General features: G+C 37.1%; 1 protein-coding gene across 1 annotated transcript in view; it reads right to left on the bottom strand.

The window, feature by feature from the left end:
• Positions 1-9,736: 9,736 nt before the first annotated feature.
• Positions 9,737-22,325, bottom strand: part of LOC148357645 (HHIP-like protein 1) — a 40,993-nt gene continuing 28,404 nt past the window's right edge. Inside the window, exons 11-14 of the mRNA XM_088345783.1 lie at positions 21,145-21,226; positions 19,821-19,903; positions 16,295-16,468; positions 9,737-11,507 (exon numbers count right to left, since the gene is read on the bottom strand). Coding sequence (XP_088201909.1) covers positions 10,771-11,507; positions 16,295-16,468; positions 19,821-19,903; positions 21,145-21,226 — 1,076 coding nt within the window. The 3' untranslated portion in view covers positions 9,737-10,770. The remainder of the gene's footprint in view (positions 11,508-16,294; positions 16,469-19,820; positions 19,904-21,144; positions 21,227-22,325) is intronic.

A 22,325-nucleotide genomic window follows, 5' to 3' on the forward strand; every position in this document is an offset into this window, starting at 1 on the left:
AAGTAGATGGTGATAATTCCCTCCAAATGCGAGGTAACAATCGCCATTTTACTCCAAAGAAAAAGAAAGATAAAATTTGATCACACGTGTTGAGCATGGCTAACTATCTCTAACATTTTAGAAGTGAATATGTTTTTATTTGGGTCACAGCTTGTAATTGGGGTAGGATGACTGGTGCTGAAGTCAAACCACTTGAGAAACACTGCTCTAAATAATCCAGGTTCAAGTATCTGTGTTGTTGTTCTCTTTTTATTTTACTTTTATGTTAAACCCATTTTGAGGGACGAAAACAGCAGTAAAATCAAGGATCAGAATCATGCAAGCGCTGGTTACTTCCCTCTTCCTCTTCCATCTGGACTCTCACAGCAAAACTGGACAACACAATCCAGGCCATGGAGATGTGATGCTTTAGGAAACTTCTCGGCATCAGCTACAGTGGGTATTAGCACGTCACATTGGGTATTTGTATATTGTGTTCCTTTTGCTTTAATATTGTATTGTTCTCAGCGAAGGGATGCTGCTGGAAATGTGAATTTCCCTGCGGGGATGAATAAAGTATCTATCAGGCTAAGTAGATAGATAGATAGATATCTATCTATCTACTTAGCCGATGTGACAAACGAAACGGCGCGCAACACCATCAGAGGGCACATTGGACCCTATGAAGAGCTGTTGTCAACTGTGCTCGGACGGAAACTTCAGTGGTATGGTCACATCACAAGATCATCAGGACTGACCAAGATAATTCTCTAGGGCACAGTCCCAGGAGGTAGGAGAAGAAGAAGACCAAAAACAACATTAAGGAATAAGCTGGTAGCAACTTTTCCACGAGCCAAGAACGGACCAGGGACCAACGACAGTGGGGAAGGCTGTCCAGAGTTGCGTCCCACGTTGAGACATGAGATATTTACAAAGAAAGACGATACACAGAGAATTTTTCAATTTAATTTATTTTTCCTTTTATTCGGGAGCAGACCTGTTGCCAGTCTCAATGGGAGCATATCAAATGTATGGGGGGCCCATTTATTACTCTCTTCCAAAAACAAACAAAAAAAAACAGAGATCAGGCCTCAAGTGATGGGCAGGTCCCCTATCACCCATGTATACCAGTGGTTACGAGTGTAGTTGAGAGGGTGTTGCTGATACTGAGTTGTCTGTGTCCTGATAGACAGATGGTTTTTTTTATCTCTCCTAAATCTAAGATGGTCCTCCTTTGAAATCTTGATTTATCTTTTAAGTAGCGATTGTGTTTACTCTCAGTCTGATCTCGACAACGGAAAAACCTCAGCCATCTGCTCTCTGTACGTTCACCCAGCCTTCAAGAATGTGTTCCAGTTAAGGCCACCTGCTTTTATAAGCCCTCAAACCTTTGACTTTTTACATTGCTCCAGTTCTTCCCACCGCCATTCCAGCGTCTTGCCATCGATTCGTTATGTGTTGTTTTCATGCAGCAGCACTATTTTCTTCTACATCTGCGAGATTGATTGCTTTTAACTTAAAAGCTGCTTTATATGCCTTTGTTTTTTGCATTTTCTTTTATACGAGTCAGTTTATGCTAATTATATCCATGTACAATGTGTATTACCGCGCGTTAATTCTCTTCTTTTCAAGTGTTTATTGGCAGTTGTTACTGGCGTCTACCTTGACACCTCTTCTCCTCGAGCGCCCCAGGCGGCTGATACAAACAATGCATACATTTTCCGCCGCTCTGCATTAGCCGCAATTGAAATTATGTGACGATAGTTGTGGTTTATAGTCCGGAATTTACTTTTTATATTAGTGATGAACGTGTGCATAATTTGCAACTTCATAGAATGAGTTATTGTGCGTACCAATGAAAATAACAAGAACTGCTAAAACAGTACAAGAACTCACCTAAATTGATGTGTAGCCACATTAAGATTAATGACAGACTGCGAGATTTGTCATCCGTTCTGATAAAACTATCAAAAAATGAGTGGTGCACCGAAAGGCAGAACAGATATATTTCACTCGTCTCTTCAGACGAATTAATCAATTATTTAACCAAATGATTTATTGACCTTAACATTCACTTAATGGTACATTGTGTCATAGTTGACCAGTAGATGGAACTGTATTGTCTAATGTAAACAAAAAACAGTGCCAAATGAGCACAGCGTAGCAACAAGATGCCAAACAAACATGGCGGCGACTACTAGGTATGGATTCCGCTATGTAAAAGAAAAACACATTTCTGGACCTATGAATATTTATAGAAATGAACATTGGTATGATAGTTCATGTATTTTTGCTTATTATTCAAATCAATATTTTCTTTTACTGAATGAAGGGTTTTTTGTAGCGGCAGGTGGCGCTAAATATTACACACTGTCCCTTCAATGATGTTACTGTTGTTCTTTGTGGATTGTCTCTTGATTTGCTCAAGCGCAACAAGAGTGCCACAGAGTATCTCTGACTTGCTGCTTAAACTCTTTTGTTTTGCATAATCCAGGTTATGTTTCAGGTTATGTTTATTGTTATAGCCCTTAATCACAAGAAGTCTCAAAGGGCTGCACAGACTACTAATGGACTCTTTGATTACAGTTGTTCGTCATCTCATATTCCAGTGAGCCCAAGCATCTATTTGGAGTCAGGGGCCTCATGCCACATGTTATCCTTCTTTTCATATAGATTAGTTTTATCAATTTTTTTAGAGCAAAATACTATATAAGTTTCCGGTTTTAAGTACTTCATTTGTTATTTAGGTTTGAAGTATTAAGTTTTTTTTTTAGTATTTCTGAAGCCCAATTTTTATTAAAGTTCTGTCGTTTTTTTGTTGTCACTGTAGTTTTTTTGTACTATTTTTGTAGTATTTCTGAAGTAATTTTATGTAGTATTTCCATAGTGATATTTTTTTAGTATTTCTGTGGTTCTTTTGTTGTATTTTGAAAGTAGATTTTTGGTTGTATATATGTAGTATTTCTGTAGTATTTTTGTACTATTACAGTTGTTTTATGATTATAGTATTTTGTAGTATTACTGTAGTATTCTTTTTAGTATTTTTGTACAATCTCTGTTGTATTTTGTAGTATTTAAATATAAAAATGTTTGCTGTACATCTGTCGTATTTTTGTAGTACAGTGTTACGGTAGTTTTGTTTTGTTTTTTCAAATTATTTTTGTGATATTTCCATTGGAGAATTTTTGTAGTATCGCTATAGGTATAATTTGCAGTATTTCTTTTTTAAACCTCTTGAAGTTGTATTTTTGTAGTAAAATTTCCGCAGTAGTTTTCTATATTATAGTATTATGTATTAATATTTTTTAATATTTCAGTAGAAGTATAATTGATGTATTTCCAAAGCAGTATTTTAGGGGTAATTTTGTAGAATATTTGTAGTATGTCTATAGTAGTAATTTTGGAATACATAATTCTGTAGTAGTATTTTGTAATATAGTATTACTGTAGTAGTATCTCTGTAGTAATTCTATACTATTTTTTTTCAGAATGAAAGCAAAATAATACACGAGGTCCCTGTTTTTAAGCACTATATTTGATATTTTGTTTTGTAGTTATTGTGTAGTATATTTGTGTATTTCTGTAGAAGTATTTTGAGTGGACACACAAAGTGACAATGGGGACAATGTTGGCACCAGAAAAATTAACCACTCTTGGGGGCCCCCTACTGGTTGCGAGGCCCTAAGCAGCCACTTAGCTCGCTTATGCCTGTGAAAATAATTACCTTGAAAGCAAGTATATTCGGCCTGATTTTAGTTTACTGTGCCCTTGTGGCCCCTATGTGTAATAGGCACTTGCAGGTATAGTTTGGCCTAATTGAGTTCAAGTTTGCAAGTGTATTTTCACACTTATCAAACGGTCCCTTTGAAAAGAAAAAAAAACCTAGCTGTAAATCATTCAATGAATAAGAGACCGAAGATCTTGTGTGGTTAAGGTAATTATTGTATGACAGTTAGCCACACGTAACCACAACAGCATACTGGATAAACCTTCATTAAAAATGGAAGTCATGTTTGACTAAAATAGATAGCCATAGACACATTAATGAAGTATGAGCCCCATTTGGATTAATGAATGTCCAAGTATAGTTTTTTACATGTGCATGAGTGCTTTGTGTATCTGCGTTTAAATAGTGTATTTCCATGTGTTGGGTCTAGTAGGGCCTCAAGCATCACCCAACTCTACCATCTGTGTATCCAACCGACCAGTGAGTTTGTGTGTGTTATAAGTGAGAGACTGTTGTGTGTATTTTTGTCTCACAGAAAATGCATGAGTATGATTATTACCCACAAGCAAAGCGAGGGTTGTGATAATGTTTTCGTTTTGGTTAAGTATATATATGCGTTTGTCTGTTTGATTGTTTGTGTAACTGGCCACCCAAGGATAAGAGGAAAGGAGTTTACATTCAACCATGTTTCACAGGCAGTCATATAAGTTATCCTAGATGTTGAAAATGTCACAAAAAAAGCTGACTCGGACGTTTTGGTTTTGTCAGCTAAGCCTTTTCCCAGAAAGACATTCCACTCTCCCAGGACCAAAACAACATTGAATATCAACACCATCTTTCACAGGCAAACAGGTAGGTTACCCTAGATGTGAAAAATGTCAAACAAAGCTGACTTAGAAATGTTGGATTGGTTGACCTAGCATTTATTTTCCAGGAGGGAAATTAAACTCTCCAACATTGGATGTCAACACCATTGTTTACAGGCAGTCTGGTAGGTTACCATAGATCTGAAAAGCGCCCCAAAAGGTGATTTAACACTTTTGGTTTTATTGGGCCAGAAAACATGCGATTTCAATATGTCTTGCAGACAGTAATAAGGTTTGGCAATTTAAAAAAAAAGAATGCTCAAAAAATGTTGTCTCTTTCAGTTTTGCGACACTGAATATCAATACCATATTTTACAGGCAGGCGGACTTAGTCTTACTCTTTGAGTTTTCCATTCAGAGGTGCCAATGACCCTGCCAAAAAGGGTAATGCAACTCAATCATGGTTTCGTGTCTAAACACAGGTGAGGCTCTAATGGTGCACCCCAGCCATTCTTGTTATAACATACAGTACATTGCTCTCAAGTCAATTTAAGTCATGTTTATTTGTATAGCCCTTAATCACAGAGTCTCAACGGGCTGCACAGACCACAGATTATTGCAAACCACAGACTATTATGACACCATCCCCTGATCTAAAACCAACATGAGGGCAAATAATACACAGATATTGTCGACATAAAATATAGGTTATTAATATGCTATAGAATATTTCCACTGAGGTTGCAGATCGAATCTCAGGGGTAAGAGCATTCCACAGCACCAGGGCCCGAATGGAGAATGCTTTCGAACCTGCGGACCAGCATTTTCAGAGCGGACCAGCATTTTCAGAGCGAAGGCTCCGGAGGAAAAATTTGAAGACTTGCTTCAATAAGTTATTTTCCGAAATGTAGAGGTTGACTGTTTTTAAGGTTATTTATACTTCTTCAAAAGCAGAAGTCACCCCCCAAAATATTTACTTTTGGTTCTATGCCTGATGAAACCTGTTTGGTCGTTACTTGAACCTTGATGTTATTTCCTGTGAACAACTGGCAGCAAAAGCCCTGCTCGATATGGACAAAAAACGATGGATTTTCATTTTCAATACATAGTCTTAAAATACATTTTAGAGTAAAAAGGCAAATACATTTACAAGGTAATGCTTGGAGACCGGCCTAAATTGTAAGTACATTAGAACAACAGTGCAATGAAAATGTAGTGTAATGGAATTTAGCAGCAACATAATTCCAATATCGGTCAAGAAATTAGACATGAATAACCTTTTTTTTATACATGAACAAGAATTGTAATCAACAGCAACTTGTGAAATCCGATGTGAGATTGTGTATTTTCTCATACAATTTCTGAAGAGACAAAGCATTAAGTGGCAAAAATAATCACAAGACTCATTCTTACACTTTTCGTCCACTTGACTATGAACTATGACAAATGATTACATAACCCATGGATAGCCCAATTTGACACTATTAAAAATAAACTGGAAATTAAAAAATAAACCCAACTGAATGTGCGTCTCTGATCCTTAATTGACGAAGAATTCTTGAAATAGGAAACTGGGTTGATTGGCACCCATGCAGTAGTACGACTAAAAAGTCTTGTAACGCCTCCATGCGTCTTTTGTCTGGAACTACAACATGTTTATCAAACTTAAATTTCTTGTAACATTCAAAATCATTAGTGATTTGAAACATAAACTGAATGATTTTAGGTGATCTGATCAATGAGCAAAGTGAATTTTCAATGTCCTGTCCAAAGAAATTCAGGAGGCGGGAGTACAATACATTTTGTTTTAAAATGTGAAAATTCTGGGTTTCATAATAGAATATTTTCATTGCATGTAGATATTTTAAAAAGTTTCTACTTCTTGGATTTTGCAAATCACAAGTTTATTATATAAACGATAAACGAGCATTGGAGGGTAAGCTATGAATTTTTAGTTCTTTTAGTTCCCCAGAGTTGACAGGTAAGAATGTTTTTTTTTTTTTTTTTTTTGTAAAATATATACTGTAATATTGAAATGTGTCAATACATATGTAGTCATCACCAATTTATTTATTTAAGTCATAATATAATTATTTTAATAACTTTTTACGTTTATGCTACTTAATGTGTTCACTTGATGTCTAAATGTGTGCATTCATTCAGTCTTTATACAGTCTCTAAATTTTTTCAAATGATATACGGTTTGCAGTCGGGGAGGGGCCCTGTCTATTTTCAGTCCACCAGCAAAAACCAGCAAGGTCCAGTCTGAATAGTACTGGTGTGAGGACGGGGATTTAGGAATTTTCCGCTCACTCCCAATTTCATCCTTTTCAAACCACTACCATTTCCTATAAACACAACAGTTAACCGTTTTGTCAACCCTTTTGTGAACGACACAGCTATCTTCTGTATTCACAAGTCCAAAGTAGTAAAACACGATGGAACTGCTTCACTCCAGTGAACCACCCCAATAAATGAATGTTTTTTTATTTTGTTTTTCCACTTAACCCTGAACTGCAAGATGGTGGGCAATCATGTTAACTCTTTCTAAGTGCGTGTCATGTCATGTAAAATAAATACAAATTCTTCGCCCAGTATATAAAAAAAGAACGTTTATATGATAATTAATGTATTTTACGTCCTATTTAAATAGTTTTTTAAAAAAAAACTGAATTATTAGTATTTCTTAGCCACATGGTGGCGCTAAATAATACACATAGTCCCTTTAGTTTAAACCAGTGTTTTTCAACCAGTGTGCCGGGGCACACTAGTGTGCCGTGAGAACTGGTCTAGTGCGCCGCAGGAAATTGTCCAATTTTATCTTGGCAAATAAAAAAGACGCCATTGTTTTTTTCCCCAGTGATCAACAAAGTAATTAACTCTCATAGCTCAGGAGGTAGAGCGCTAGTCTTGGGATCAAGGGATCCCAGTTCGAATCCCGGCTCGTCCGTGTTACATGTCGAAGTGTCCTTGGGTAAGACACTGAACCCCTAATACCCCCAATAAGCAGGTTAGCGCCTTACATGGCTGCAAGGCCGCTATTGGGAAATGTGGAGCACATTGTAAAGCGCTTTGGGAAGTCTTTGACTTGAAAAGCGCTATATAAATGCAGATCATTTCATTTCATTTCATTTCATCAGGAAGTGGGAACACATTCAATGGCAATGGTAAATAGTCTGTGTTTATATAGCGCTTTTCAAGTCACTGGAGACTTCCCAAAGAGCTTTACAATGTGCTTCACACTTACCCATTCACACACACACTCACACACCGATAGCGGCGTTAGCCATGCAAGGCTCCTCATGCTTATTAGGGGTTTGGGGGTTCAGTGTCTTGCCCAAGAGTACTTCAACATTTAACTCAGAGGAGCCGGCAATCAAACCTTTATATTTTCTCTTCTTATATACTAATTAACTACTCAACAGGTACTACAAACACACATATTCAAAAACGTTTTTTAATGAAGCTGTTTAAGATTGCCCTGCAAAAAATAAAGTAAAGAATCTTGCGCATATGTTCAATTATTATTTTGTTATTTTACGTTTTTATAAAACAACTGACAACTATTTTTGCTCTTTCTATGTATTTCTGATTTTTCTCGAGAAAAAAACAAAATACTTTTACAGTAAAACTTGAAAAACAGGTTAAAGTGTAATAAAATCCCACATTACAGCAAAATTATTAGGTATAATGATTCCCCTGCATTATTTCCTGAGGCATGGGGACCACAAACTATAAGAACACCTTTCAAATGTCACTTTAAGCTTTAAAAAAAAAAGAAAATTGAATAATTTTTTAATATTTCAACTGACGGCGCGCCTCGACATTTTTGAATGCGAAAAGTGTGCCTTGGCTCAGAAAAGGTTGGAAAACACTGGTTTAAACCAACATACAAATGGTAAATGGTAAATAGTCTGCATTTATATAGCGCTTTTCAAGTCAATAAAGACTTGCCAAAGCGCTTCATAATGTGCTTCACACACACTCACACACCAATAGCGGCCGTGCAGCCATGCAAGGTGCCAACCTGCTTATGGGAAAGCTGTTACGTGCGCAAAAGAAAAAATATTAAGTTAGCTCTTTTTGGCCGTTTTCACATCTGGGGTTACCTCCCTGACTACCTGTAAAATATGGTTTTGATATGTAATGTGGTTCTGGAAGAGTGAAATGTATTTTTGGGGAAAAAATGCAAGTAAAGTCGAAAGATTATATACATTCTTGCAGTAGTGTTTATAAAAACCACAGACACTGTTTGTTAAAAGTTGAATTTATATTCAAAATACAGAATGTCCAGCATTTTCCTTTGCATTAAATTTTGTGTCTTACATTCAATACAGCATAACATTTAAAAAACATCAAAAGTAAGGTTGCTGAAAAATGTATAGTAATTAATATCATTAATGTAGAAACAATCCTCCCGGATAACGTTTGACTGTAAACCGATGCTGTATCATTTTCCTATTTGTTAAGTGATGAAAGATAACTCCAACCTGTTCATGTGCAGCTTAAAGAAAATGATTGTATTTAATCTAATGCCGTATTATTAAGTGATTTTGAATCATTGAAGAGAAGTCAGGGTTAGCTAATCATTTTGTCTGCAAACTCATTAATAATATTAGTGAAACGTGTAAAATATTGCAAGTCTTTCAGGGATTTTTAAAAGAAAAATTGATCGCTAGCTGGCTCGCTGAGGTGACAGTATTTTTTAATTTCCTAATTACTCAGCAAGAACAAAATATGCTATAGCTAACTTTGTCCTATGTAACACATCAAATTAATGTAATGATAAATTATTTTCTGCGTAATTTGTATTTCCTTTACAGCCTTTTGTGATTGAGTCACAGTTGTGTAATGCTTTGCAGCCATTAAAAGTGAAAACAAAAATCTTTTGGGGGAAATAGTAAAACACTAATATGCAACACTCTTTATAAAAATATTATATAACTTTTGTTTTCAAATTCCTCGAAAATAATCATAAAGTTAGTAGTTAACATTTTATGTGTATCATCATTATATTTTTAACATTTTAATAATGTTATAAATGCAAAGACACACAAATAAAGAGAAGCTAGAGACAAAAGTGTGATCAAATCAGCAGTGATATTTGTCACACACATTTTTAACCATCATATACAATATATATATATATATATATATATATATATATATATATATATATATATATATATATATATATATATATATATATATACATCCATCCATTATCTGCACCGCCTATCCTCAGTAGGGTCGCGGGGGTGCTGGAGCCCATCGCAGCCATCTTCGGGCAGTGGGCAGGGGACACCCTGAACCAGTTGCCAGCCAGTCGCAGGATACACAGAGACGGACAACTATATATATACTATACTATACTATAGAGGAAATAAAACATTTAGTGCCTAAATTCTTTGTGTTGTCTCATCTCATCTCATCAGCTGCACCGCTTATCCTCAGTAGTGTCGCGGGGTCTTTGTGTTGTGTTAATCGTAAATATAATAAACTACTCAGGGGCTTTTTAATTATTTAATGAACAGGACATTTGCAAGACACCTGGTTTGGATCGATATCAAAATTCCAAACATCGCTTATGAAAATTCCCCACACTGTTGCTGCCAGGTGTGCACCTAGTTTAGAATATAATAAATGGACGTAAATTAATTTTTTTGTGGCTGTTTAAGCCTGCGACTGAAAATCTGGTGCATACTGTACTAGGACAAAATTGAGTTTCATTCTTAAAAGTGCTGAACGGAATTTAAGTCTTTGTTGCTCTCTGCTGCCATCTCCTGGTTCAGTCATGATTTAAGCCTTCGTCAGCTCATTCAGGTTGCGTGTGCAGGTACTGGATTTGTTAGAGGCACTTGAATAAACTGTTTTTCATCTTTTTGAGGTTTGGGTTGGCGTCTGGACTCTATTTGAAACAGTCCTTTCCTTACCTTCACCATTTTTTTTCCACTATAAACAAAAGAAATCCAGCAGGGACAAACATGATGTCACTATCCAGCACTTCCCCTATCCCCTATTCCTTGAAACTAATGTGTTCCTCCCCAAACAGCTCAGATGAAAGTAAGATGAAAGCAGATTGGCACAGTAGAAAATGAAGAACTCGGTTGGGCAGTGTTAACACTTACTTAATAAACAAAATCTTTTAACTTGTTGTGCTCTCTGTAATCCGGATTTTACGATAGTTACCCAAGTTTTAAACCCGTAAGACAGTTTTAGACTCCTGATAAAAGTAACTCTTTGGTCTTAATCCCCAGGCTAACCACAGATCACCCCTACGTCCTCTGCGTGAGAACAGTTGTGCTTCCCGACCCTGGACCTCTTGCACTCCAGCAAAGTCCTCTCCCCGCCTTCGCACTCTACGTCATCTAAATAAATTCTGACGTGGGGGTCGGCTTGGCCCAGCGAAGCCCGCTTCATGATGGCTAGCGCCGTGTTGAAGCCGAGCTGCCGACAGACAACCGTGCCGGCTTTGGTGGTGAACAGGTCGTCGCAAACCGTCCCCCACTCACCTCGTATAAAAATCTCAACCCGGCCTCGGTCCGAAAGACCGTCGGTGCTGATCAGTCGAACCGAGCCTGCGCGAGTCCTACCGCCTCTCGTTCTTTTATAACCAAAACCTCTCCGTCCTCCCCTGGGGCTTTTGTTGACTTGGTTGCTTTCATGTCCATCCGTGTTGTCAGTCCTTTCTCCTAACACAAACCCTTGTGTTTTCGTCTGAGTGGTATCTATAAGGGTTCTTTGGGGTCTATAGGGCGTTGGTTTGATGTTCCAATATTGTGGTCGCTGGGTTGTCCACCTCTTCGGATGTCCGGGATAATGTGTGGTGGTCAAAGGGTAGGTTCGCTTTTTGGACAGTGGAGGAGGAGACTGCGGGAGGGTTATAGGTCGGGAAGTGGGGTTGGGTTGAGGGAGTCTCATTTGTCTCCTGGTCCAAGAGGCGGTAGGGGTTTGAATCCGAGACGAGGCTGCGGTGTTGACAGCCATGCGATAACCTAAGGGAGAAACAGAATCACCCTCTTTACTGGAAGATTAAAAAAATCCTGCTCTGTAAGGGACACCGGTTTGTAAGGCGCACCCCCAAGTATTAGTTTTGTCAGATATTTCTTTCATATGTCAGGCACACCGGACTATAAGGCTAACGGAATTCAAACCACTGCAATGGCTATGTACAAAATTGCCTTACTTGTGCAGTGTTTAATCAGCCCTGCTATATCACTGATCACAACTACATGCAATTGCTTAATTACTAAACCAGTAGGGGTACAAATCAGGGATCTAATCATCACACTATTTTTAGTCAAGGTACCAAATGATTGATGTTGTTATTGGCCATAACGCGAAAATATTGTCAAATATTAAACTGGACTCGCTAAGTTGTTTCGAAGCGCACAAGATTCTGAACAGAATGAGCAGAGACATCATGTCCACATATGCCGCGACCTATCTGGCACATCGAGAGGCTGTCCGGCATACTGGAGTATGCGCTAGCTCTTTTCTAGCTATGTTCTAAACTGAATGAAGAGAACAGCATTGTGGGAATTTAATCGCTCAGAAATATATAAACACATGACTGCAAGTATTAGTTTGAGCTGAGAATAAGTGATATATATATATATATATATATATATATATATATATATATATATATATATATATATATATATATATATATATAACATCAATAGTTCCCTGAAGTCTAGTAAAACAAAGTTAAGCAGATTGTTTTAAAAATTACATTTTCAGAGTACAGAAGCTATTTGTTGAAAAAATGTTGATAAAGTGCATTACTTTTATTTATTAAAGAAATGCTTGCGGTTTTGACTATCGCAGGTCCTTTTTGAAATTCAGCCTTTGTAAAAAAAGAAGGATTTCTGTAAATGAAAACGAGCTGGAGAGCCGTTAGCATGTACACCCATGCACGCAACTATCCTCGACCCACTCTTCATTGCACTATTGGTATGATGCACTCATTTTCATTGCTCTATTATTACAACCTAGGCCAGTCTTCAAGCACCAGTATGAAAATATATTTGCTTATTTATTCTGAGGTTCTTTTGTTTGGTGTTCTCTTTAAAGTGTTTATTTCATGTTTTCCCTGAGTTGCCACGTCTAATCTTGTTAAAAACAATGGTAACTATGTGTTATCAATGGCAATAAAGACAATCCATAAGGCCTCACTGATGCTATTGGGAGGATTCAGGCAATACTCAGAATTTTGAGATTGATCCAATCAAGGTAAATCCATGGTAGTGCCGTTTGCTACCGATCAGTTATCAATACTTTTTGCTTGGAAATGTCATGCTCATTGAATAATAAACCTCTCAATCTCTTAAGTCAGTTTATATTTACGACAAACACAGCACAAACATTGAAGCAACTAAAATGATTAATTGTGTTCACATAACATATAACTAGCATAAATAAATAAATAAAAATATTTCTATTACTATACACCTCTTTCAGAAAAAAATAAAAAGAGTCGAACCAAAAAAGCAGCGATGTAACAAAAATACAAACACTGTATAATAATGTCAACAAGACAAATAAAATATCTTCCAATCTCCAATGTTTTGAAATAAAGTCAGTATGAAGTCATTTTGGTTCTGTTGCCACAGTGACAACAGATTAACAGGCTTCTGTTCAGGAACAGTAAAATGTTTACGTTTTTGGTTGCAGCTAGTCGCTCTCTGCGGGGTGAGCTTTCTCCATGTGTAAATTTGTGGTGTTGGTACAGTACCAGACCAATTTTTCGCCTCAAATTACACCTGGCATTGTCCTTTTCTGTAGTTTAAAAAAGTCCACAAAGCATTGCCCTTCCTGTGTCCTATGTCATTTCAGCTTCTTACAGAAAGTTGGGGGTAGTGGATTGATCTGGCTGTCTAGATTCTCCTTTGCCCTCTCTTCTGCCTGGAAGCCTGGATCCAACAGGCCAGCCAGAGGCCAGGTAGGGAGAAGAGCTAGTAAGGTAGTCATAAAAGTCTGCTTTCAGTCACTCACTCAGGCATAGACTTAGTGAGTTGCAGAGGGCGCTGGGTGAGAGAGAAAGCGTGGCAGTGCTTTGAAAAAAAAAAATAGGTTGAAGAGCGAAGTAATGCATTATCGATCCGATCCAAAGCTTTCTTATTATCCATTATACGTATATTCCGATCGATCCGCCCACCCCTTACCCTGGAGTGCTATGTCTAATTTCCTTGCAAACAGTGTTCATTACATGGTTTTCAATGACCATAAATACAATTCAATTCATAAGACCTTACGGATGCTATTGGAAGGGTTCGAGCGCAACTGAAGAAAAGCAGTGAACACAAACACACAAGGATCATTGTCCAAACTGAGGCTGATGCAAAAACATTTATTCCAAATAAATAAAGCAATTATAACTGATTTAAATTATAGTGCAAATTTCAACATGAACATGAAGATACACAGTTATTAAAAACACTACAGATTCATTTAATTTTTATCGATCATTATTCTTCATAAAAAAAAAATATTGCTCAAACACAATAAAGAATTGCTGGGTTTGTTTGTAAAATCATTTTGAAATTGATAGACAGGTCCAAGTGTTGTAGCTTTCGAATTTGAGTGTCACTTAGAATTTGGGAATGGAGGGACTCCATTCAATGGAAACACCCGCACATGTTGCTGTACTTTGATATTTAACACCCTTTAGGTGGTTTTGATATTTGTAACTCAGGAGAATGAATGAAAAAAGGGCTCCAGGGAGGGCCTTTATAACAGGTTGGAATTTGGGATCCGAGGTTCGGATTCTCTCCGCTGTTCTCTTTGCAAGTTCGAAATCCATTGATGAAGTCTCTCCTTAATTTTGAGTCCCTATTAAAGTTAACAAACTGAAAACCAATGAATCCGTTCCCGGCCTCCCAAGAGCATCCAAGTTAACACTAAATACCTATAAACGACATCTTCCTGATCACTAAAAACACGTTCAATAGTAAATGAACATAAAAATACAGCAATAACCTTAAAAAATGAATTTAAAGCCCTGCCCCACTCCTTGCAATTAAAAAACAAAACACAGAAGCCAGGGATCAGGTATGTATGGCTGTCTCTAGTGGTAGTGTCTGGAAATTCTCGTAACTTGGATTTTCTCTTGTATGTCAGGCAAAATTTTGGTTCAGAATACAGCCTGTATCTAAAATTTCACGTATCTTGAGCAGCTTGTACGTAGAAGTCTCGCTGTACTTTGAAAAGCGTAAACATGTAAAAGATGTGGCTGGTGGGTCATAAGATTCAACATATTTTTCATTATGATAGCTTTCAAATTCGATCCAATTGTACTTACATATATTTGCTACTGACTTTATTTTTACAGATGTTGTGCAGTGGGAGGTATTTTAGTTGGCAATAGTGATTCAATGATCATGACATTTCCAAGCAAAAAGAATCGGTATCAGATCGGTATCGATCAATACTACCTTTGTATATACTTGGATTGGATCTATAACAAAAATTCCAAGTATCGCCCATCCTTAATATAAATGAGACATGTAAGTTAATTAGGGAATTTTCAAGCAATTATTTATCTATCTGAGCAATATGCATCAACAGTCTGATCAGATCAGAATTGTTTACATTTACCCTGAAACAAATGACATCACAAAAAAATGATCAACATATGAAAATCATCTAAGACAAAGCTTTAAAAATATTTATAAGATTCAGATTAATGAATTCACAATTTAATGTTGAACTACATTCCTGGGATTTGTTGATTTTTCAGTAACAAGGCACAGCAGGATTGTAATTGCAAATACTTTAAGAGGCAACCTCAGCCCTAACTGTTGCAATTCCCCTTATTAAGCGACAATAAACCTTGCAAACACAATGCGGCACCTATTGACTCACAGCAAGACAGACTACGTAGAATACATAGCAATCTACAATGATGTTATTGTCTGCTGCCAGTGACGAGACGATCTGGGTTTTAATAGTGTACGACAGGGGTGGGCAACTATTTGGAGTCGGGGGGCCACATCTGGAGAACTATGCAATATTTTTTAATTTAGGAATAACAAAACGTTCAGACATCTACTTGTTATGTTTATTTATTTGTTTGTTTTTGAATAGATTGGTTTCATCAGACTGGTTTTAAAACCATCACAATGAAAGGAAGATATTATATTATGTCTCTGTTTTAACCCTTTTGTTGTCCTCGGGTCAAAATGACCCGCCACTGTGTTGTCAAAAACCCAGAAAAAAATATATTTTTCAGTTGTAAAGGCCCAATGTGTAATATTTGACCACTAGATGGCACTGTGTTGACCGACCTAAGTGGGGATTCCACAGTGTAAAATAAATTCCAATTTCTGATTTTTTTTTAATAAAAATTAACATCGGTATGATATTTCATGTATTTTTGCCTATTATTCAAGTCAATGTTTTTTTTTACTGGATGAAAGTTCCTTTGTACCACTAGGAGGCACCAAATATGACACACTGTTAAGAGTTTTATGACATTGATCACAATAGAAGAAAGAAATCTTATTTTATTCATATTTCCATGTAACCTCTCTAAAAAAAACTACAATAAATGTCTTAAAAATCAGGAGCACATGCGAGTTAAGCCCTAAATTAGATATTTAGTTTTGTAATATTACTGTAGTCGTGCTTCTTTAGTAATTTTGTAGTATTTCTAAGACTAAAGTAATGGCTAACAATACGCCGGTGTTGACCCCATTATGCTTGGCTTGACTGCTGGACTGAATTTTAGTACGAAATATGGACTCATTTTTGTCGACGGGTTTACCAGCAAGCCTACCGGTGGGTGTCACTGTGTTGCGAGCCATTGTTGCTGGCGTTGTTCTTTGTAGTTTTTTGGTAGATGCGAGGGTTGGCGACGGGGCCTTTCTGGTTCTCGGCGAAGGAGTTGTCGTTTTTTTCGCCGTTTTCCTGGTTGCCGGTGTTGTCATTGGTTGCTTGTCTATCACAAATTCTGCAGGAAATAAAATTAATGAATTGTGAGACAGTTATATTGACGTTATATACCAGACCTAGGCACTCTGGTCCTCGAGGGGCCGCAGGTCCTTCATGATTTTTTAGGATTTTCTGTTTTGCAATTCAGGTGATTCCAATCACCAGGTTAACCCCTTAACTTGCCGAAAGCCAAACAATGTGTATTCAAATCAGAGCCGAATTTAATTGTACGCAAAGCAATTTGAGATTCATTTTACGCACCATAAATCATTTATTTTACTTCTGGAAAGAGAAGTCAGACATTTACAACTCTTTCAAAATGTCTAAAATGCCAAAGATTTAGTGTAGTCGACTGGTCGTCTCCAAATGGCCACTTTTGGAAACGCCTAAACGTACGCTTAGAAAAATGTGTAAAATACAATGTTTAGCTTTTTAGATGGTGACCAAATTTGACAAGGTACCAGGCAAGGCTATTGTCTTTGTTTTCCAACTAAGATACCCATGCTTGACTCATCTGCAGGCATTTAATTGCAAAAAAATTCAGGCGAGAATAAAAACCTTATTATAAAAAACCCTATTTATGTGTGTTCCAACTCATATTACTCAATGTTAGTAGCACTTGCAGTGATTATTTTAGTTTGGACCAAAACGTTTCATATTCCTTTTCCAAATGGTTCAAGAACAGCATCCAATTTACGTTTTGGATTGGGATTTTAGGCGAATTTACACGGACGTTAAGAGGTAACAAACTCCTAGTACCTAAGTTAAAGAAGAGAAACTTCCAAAATTAAGAAGGACATGCGGCTCTCCAGGACCGGAGTGCCCAGTTCTGTTGTACACTAATGTCAGTGTGCAGTTTCTGCTTCTGAAGGTGTGTCACTACCAGTGTTGGGACTAACGCGTTGCAAAGGAACCTTGTTTATTTGTATACAAGCATAATAGCCCGCCATTGGCAGTCTTGGCCTTGCCGGGCATTCTACTTGGGTGAAGTTGTCGTGCCGTGGTTTGTCGAAAAAGCGCCAGGGAGCCGCATGGCTGCATGTAGCTTCGGAGGCGCTTGTACACAAAAGCAGATGTTTATCGATTTTGTCTGCATTTATTGGGGGTGCCATGACACTACAACTGTGTAAATTTTCACAAAAATCAGTTTGGTCGTTTCACTTATGGTGTCACATACAACCCTTGATCTACCAGCAACATTCTTTGAAAAATGGACATGTTTATATATTCATACAAAGTACAACTTAATACACTTATGGTGGCATTGTCTCGAGATCAGAGTATGAGAATGTTGATTTTCTCCTGATGCAGATACAGTATTCTCACTACCGCTATACCGACATCCAAACAGAATTCACAACCATAAAGTAAAATACTTGAATCAGAGGGTCAGCATATTTTGGTTGTGTATCATCAGTAGCGAACTTTAGAACATTAGGAAGGGAGCGTGGCTAAGACCGGAAAATCAAACCAAAAAACCACCAGTCATGGTACACTTTTGCAATACACCATGACTGGAGGGGGAACTAGAAACTAGAAATGGAGAAGGAGATCTTGGTTTGAAGTGGTTTGAAGCCCAGAGACAAAATGGATATGGAGAGTCTTGGCTAATTGTTTATACGTAGCCACATAGTTTTAAAGCAGTTTTGGGGATCGGCTTCTCTGCAAGTATAGACGGTAATTTGTAGCAAGATAGTTACTTTCGGAGCAATGTGCTACTTTTTTGGTCTCAGCAATATAGAGGGTAACTGAGTTATATACTGAGTTTTGAATGAAGTCACCAAAAACTCAAACTAAATCCCATTTTCAGCATTTACCTTTTTATTATCAGTATTATTCAGTAACTGTACCGCTGAGTTTTTCTGTTTCCGTGTGTGAGAATAGGTAAGTGTGACATTGTGAAGTGCTTTGGGAGTCTTCAGGTCAATGTGCTATATAAATACAAACCATTTACTATATAACGCGCCCAACACTGGTCACTACGTCAGGTTTTTAAACGGTGACACCAGACTATACAAACAGGAGGACAAATAATACACGAATTTTTCACAAACACACAGTGCAGTGCAAATGCTGAAAGTACCTGCAGCAGAAATCCGGCATTGATTCTACCCGTTAAAATAGTTACGTTGTGACATGGAAGAAGGCGAGGCACGGCTCCTTGGTTTTTTCCCTGCCGGGACTAAAGGGAGGCTTGACCGATACATAGTGGGAACTGAGAAAACAATTTATGAATATCTTTTAGAATGCTGCAGAGGTTTAAATGGGGCTACACAGATTTACGGGGGTTACAACACCCCATTGCCCTGGTGTGGCGCCATCCCTTAAGAAGTTAGACAATTAAGAGTTGGGATTGACAAGTATCTATACCAGTCATCGGTATAGGGATGATGCTTGTTTTGTCATATCGGTACTCAGACCGATTAACCACTCTAATAATCACGGTACTAGTAATTAAAATAATAAAAACTTCCCATTTGCAAAATATACTTCACAGAACATACAGGTGTTTCTCGAAACCAGGGGTGGGCAAACTTTGGCCTGCGGCCCATCAGGATTTTGGGGTCCACAGTTATACTACAAAAATAAAACTTCAGGAATACTACAAAAAGACTACAGCCCAATGTGGCCCAGGATTCCAAATAGTTGCCCACAACCTGCTTCAAAGGTACAATGTATATTATTTAGCGCCCTTTGCTGTCAAAAAACCTCAGAATTGTCAAGAAAACAATATTGATTTGAGTGATAAGCAAAAATACATGAAATAGTACCTAAACGTGCACTTTTCCAAGTATGTTATCCTATATACAACATTTGTATTTATTTTACAAGAGGTTCAGCCAAGAAGGAGCTGACATGATTGTCTGCCATCTTCCTGCTAAGGGTGCGCCAACAATGAGCAAAACAATGAGAAAAATGATGGTGAGGTTTGGTCACTCCGTAGATTGTATTCTTTCTTGTGCTTTGTAGCACTCGTTTTCAATTGCACTACACAGTATAGCAACATATATTAGTCAAATCTAACAAAGTTTCCCTTTAAAAATTGTCTGACATTGGGTTTTCAGTTCTAGGCATGGGCTGATTACTGGCTTGACGTTGTACTGTGGAGTTAAAAAGCCAAGGTTTCTATTACCGTGAATAAATCTGCAACTGGCAAAGAGTATTTAGGACCCAAAATGCCAAGTTGTTTTTTTTTTCTACCAGGAGGAACTAAATAATACACACTGTCCCTTTAAGATTAAATGAAACATTGGAAACTTCCAATTTATCCTATAAGAAATACCATGACTTTTTCGGAATCAGGAAAAGTTTTTGAAAGGTCACAATAAACGAAAAAAAAAACTTTGCTGTACCTTTGTAGTTTAGCTTACCTTCTTTGGGATAGAAGTGAACAAGTTTTCCCTTTATTTTTACTGGTGAGGGTTTGATAGCACATCTCCCTGGTGCTGCTCTCCTATGAAAAAGATGAACATAGAGTCATTAACTGTATTCTTTTTGCACAAAATTTTGGATTACCCTATTTTCCGCACTGTAAGACGCACCGGGTTATAGGGCGCACCCCGAAAAAATAGTTTTTGGTCCTATTTTTGACATACATAAGGCGCACCGGATTATAAGGCGCTACAATGGGAACGTCAACAAAACAGTCAGATAGTTCAGTCAAACTTATTACCCCCTTAACATTGCGAAAGCTTGCAAAGACGCAAATACGTGTCGAGAACATGTGCGGATGCGGTGTCACTCAAATGCATCGTTCCATCACTAGGAAGGTTGAACTCTTGGGATTCAAGAAATGCTAACCATTCCTTAGTTTCTATTTTCTTTTTCGCTCGCAACTTTACCGTGCATATGACAATAAACACTTGGAATTGAGTTTAATTTAAAAATAGACACTCCATTCCATTCATTATCTGCACCGCTTATCACAGAAACATCGAGTTCAGTCTGAAACAAGATACAGGGATAATATATAGCCGGGGTAGCTCACCGAAGTCGTTGTGTTCATAATAATGTGCAGCCAATGTCCTCTTATATCCGTGAGTGTAGTAAATCCAGGAGAATAAAATATTTACAAATACAGAATAATAAAAAATGCTTTCTGTATGCCGTCAACCACGTGCTATACACATTCATCTTTTTCGGCCAATTGCAGGCTTTGTTTTGCCGTTTAAGCCAATGCCAGCCTGTAAATGATAAAAAGGATCCGCCCCTTGACCTCCGAATAACTTTAGCCAATAGTGATCGATTCAACTGATGATTGACACATCTTTTTCGGCCAATTGCAGGCTTTGTTTTGCCGTTTAAGCCTATGCCAGCCTGTAAATGATAAAAAGGATCCGCCCCTTGACCTCCGAATAACTTTAGCCAATAGTGATCGATTCAAATGATGATTGACACATTGGTTAGCCAATGAAACGCCGGTAAATAAATCCCAGCATACACCGCGGACTATAAGGCGCATGGTCAGATTTTGAAAAAAATAAAGGCTTTTAGGTGCGCCTTATAGTGCGGAAAATACGGTAATCTGGTCATTGTGTTAAAAACATGTATGGCATTTTTCCTTTCGTTTGAAGCAGTATTGCAGCAGAGATGTTTGATTCCAAAAATAAAAAGTTGTAATTATCTGCAGTAAATATCTTTGCAATTGCAGACTCACTGCTGATATGCTGATGAAAGTTAGACAAGGTCGCTTACCTGGAGGGGTCGACAATTTTGTAGATAACTCCTGCTCTGGCTGTGGCACTCGGGGCACCCGTGGCCAGGAAGTATAATTCACCTAAATAAATTCAAATAAGAGTAAAACAAAACATGTAATTTTAATACACAGATAAATGAAGGGATTTAATAACAAAGTAAATAAGGTTTAAATAAAACCCTGCATCGACTTTGTTAAGTAAAATCATCTACATGGAGGCCAATTGTTTTTTGCCTTTTTGCTTTTTTGTATAGACAAATGCGATAAAATAACATTTTTATTTGGAAAGAGTGTTTACCTCTTTTACAATATATGTCAGTCCCCCACTTTTGTTTCTTTTTTTTTTTAAATGCAATCAGTGCAAGCCAAGTTGACGTTCAGCTCCCAGGTAATGCTCTGCTCTCACAACCCAGATATTTAGTTGCACAATCAAAATAAATGAAACTATTTTGATTTTTTTAAAGTTATTATTTACCCTTGTTGGATGTTTTTTATTTACTCATACAAATAAAGTTTTCAACAAATTTTCAATTGAATTATTGTGAAAAACAAAGAAAGAAAGAAGAAAATAAGAACAAAGAAAGACAGAAAAAAAGAAAAGAAGAAAGAAAGAAAGAAACAAACAAACAAAAAAGAGGAAGTAGGGAAACAGAAAAAAGAAAGAAAAAAATGATATATATTCATTGATATAATTATGTATTTTATGGGTAGGGTGTGGGTGTTACGTTACGTCATTATACCAAAGTTGACTAAAAAGCATATTCCTTCAAATTACCATTTTACAACCATCAACTTGAAATTATAGAATTAGTAATCGCCACTAATTAAATGTAATTATAACAAAAATATTATTGGCGATAGCTTTAAACAGCAAACAGACAGAAATTGTTCACCGTAGCAATGCTGACATTCAATGCCCAAAAACCTTTATGTAAGGATTATTAAAACATCTCTTTTTGCAGACCATATCTAAGACTGTCTATTTCACTTAAAATACAAAGCAATAACAAATAAAATATAGGGATTCCTTAGTATCATGCTTGTGGATAAAGTTCTTTTAGCCTATTGCTCACAGAGTAGGCAATACTTGTCATATAGAGAAAATGTTGTTCATCTGTTCCTTTGTTTTAAACAAATGAAACAATGGAATTAATAAATAATATGTATTCATGTAAAGAAC

The sequence above is a fragment of the Urocampus carinirostris genome, chromosome 10 (assembly GCF_059441175.1).
Source record: "Urocampus carinirostris isolate Australia breed hairy pipefish chromosome 10, RoL_Ucar_1.0, whole genome shotgun sequence".
Classification (NCBI taxonomy): Eukaryota; Metazoa; Chordata; class Actinopteri; order Syngnathiformes; family Syngnathidae; genus Urocampus; species Urocampus carinirostris.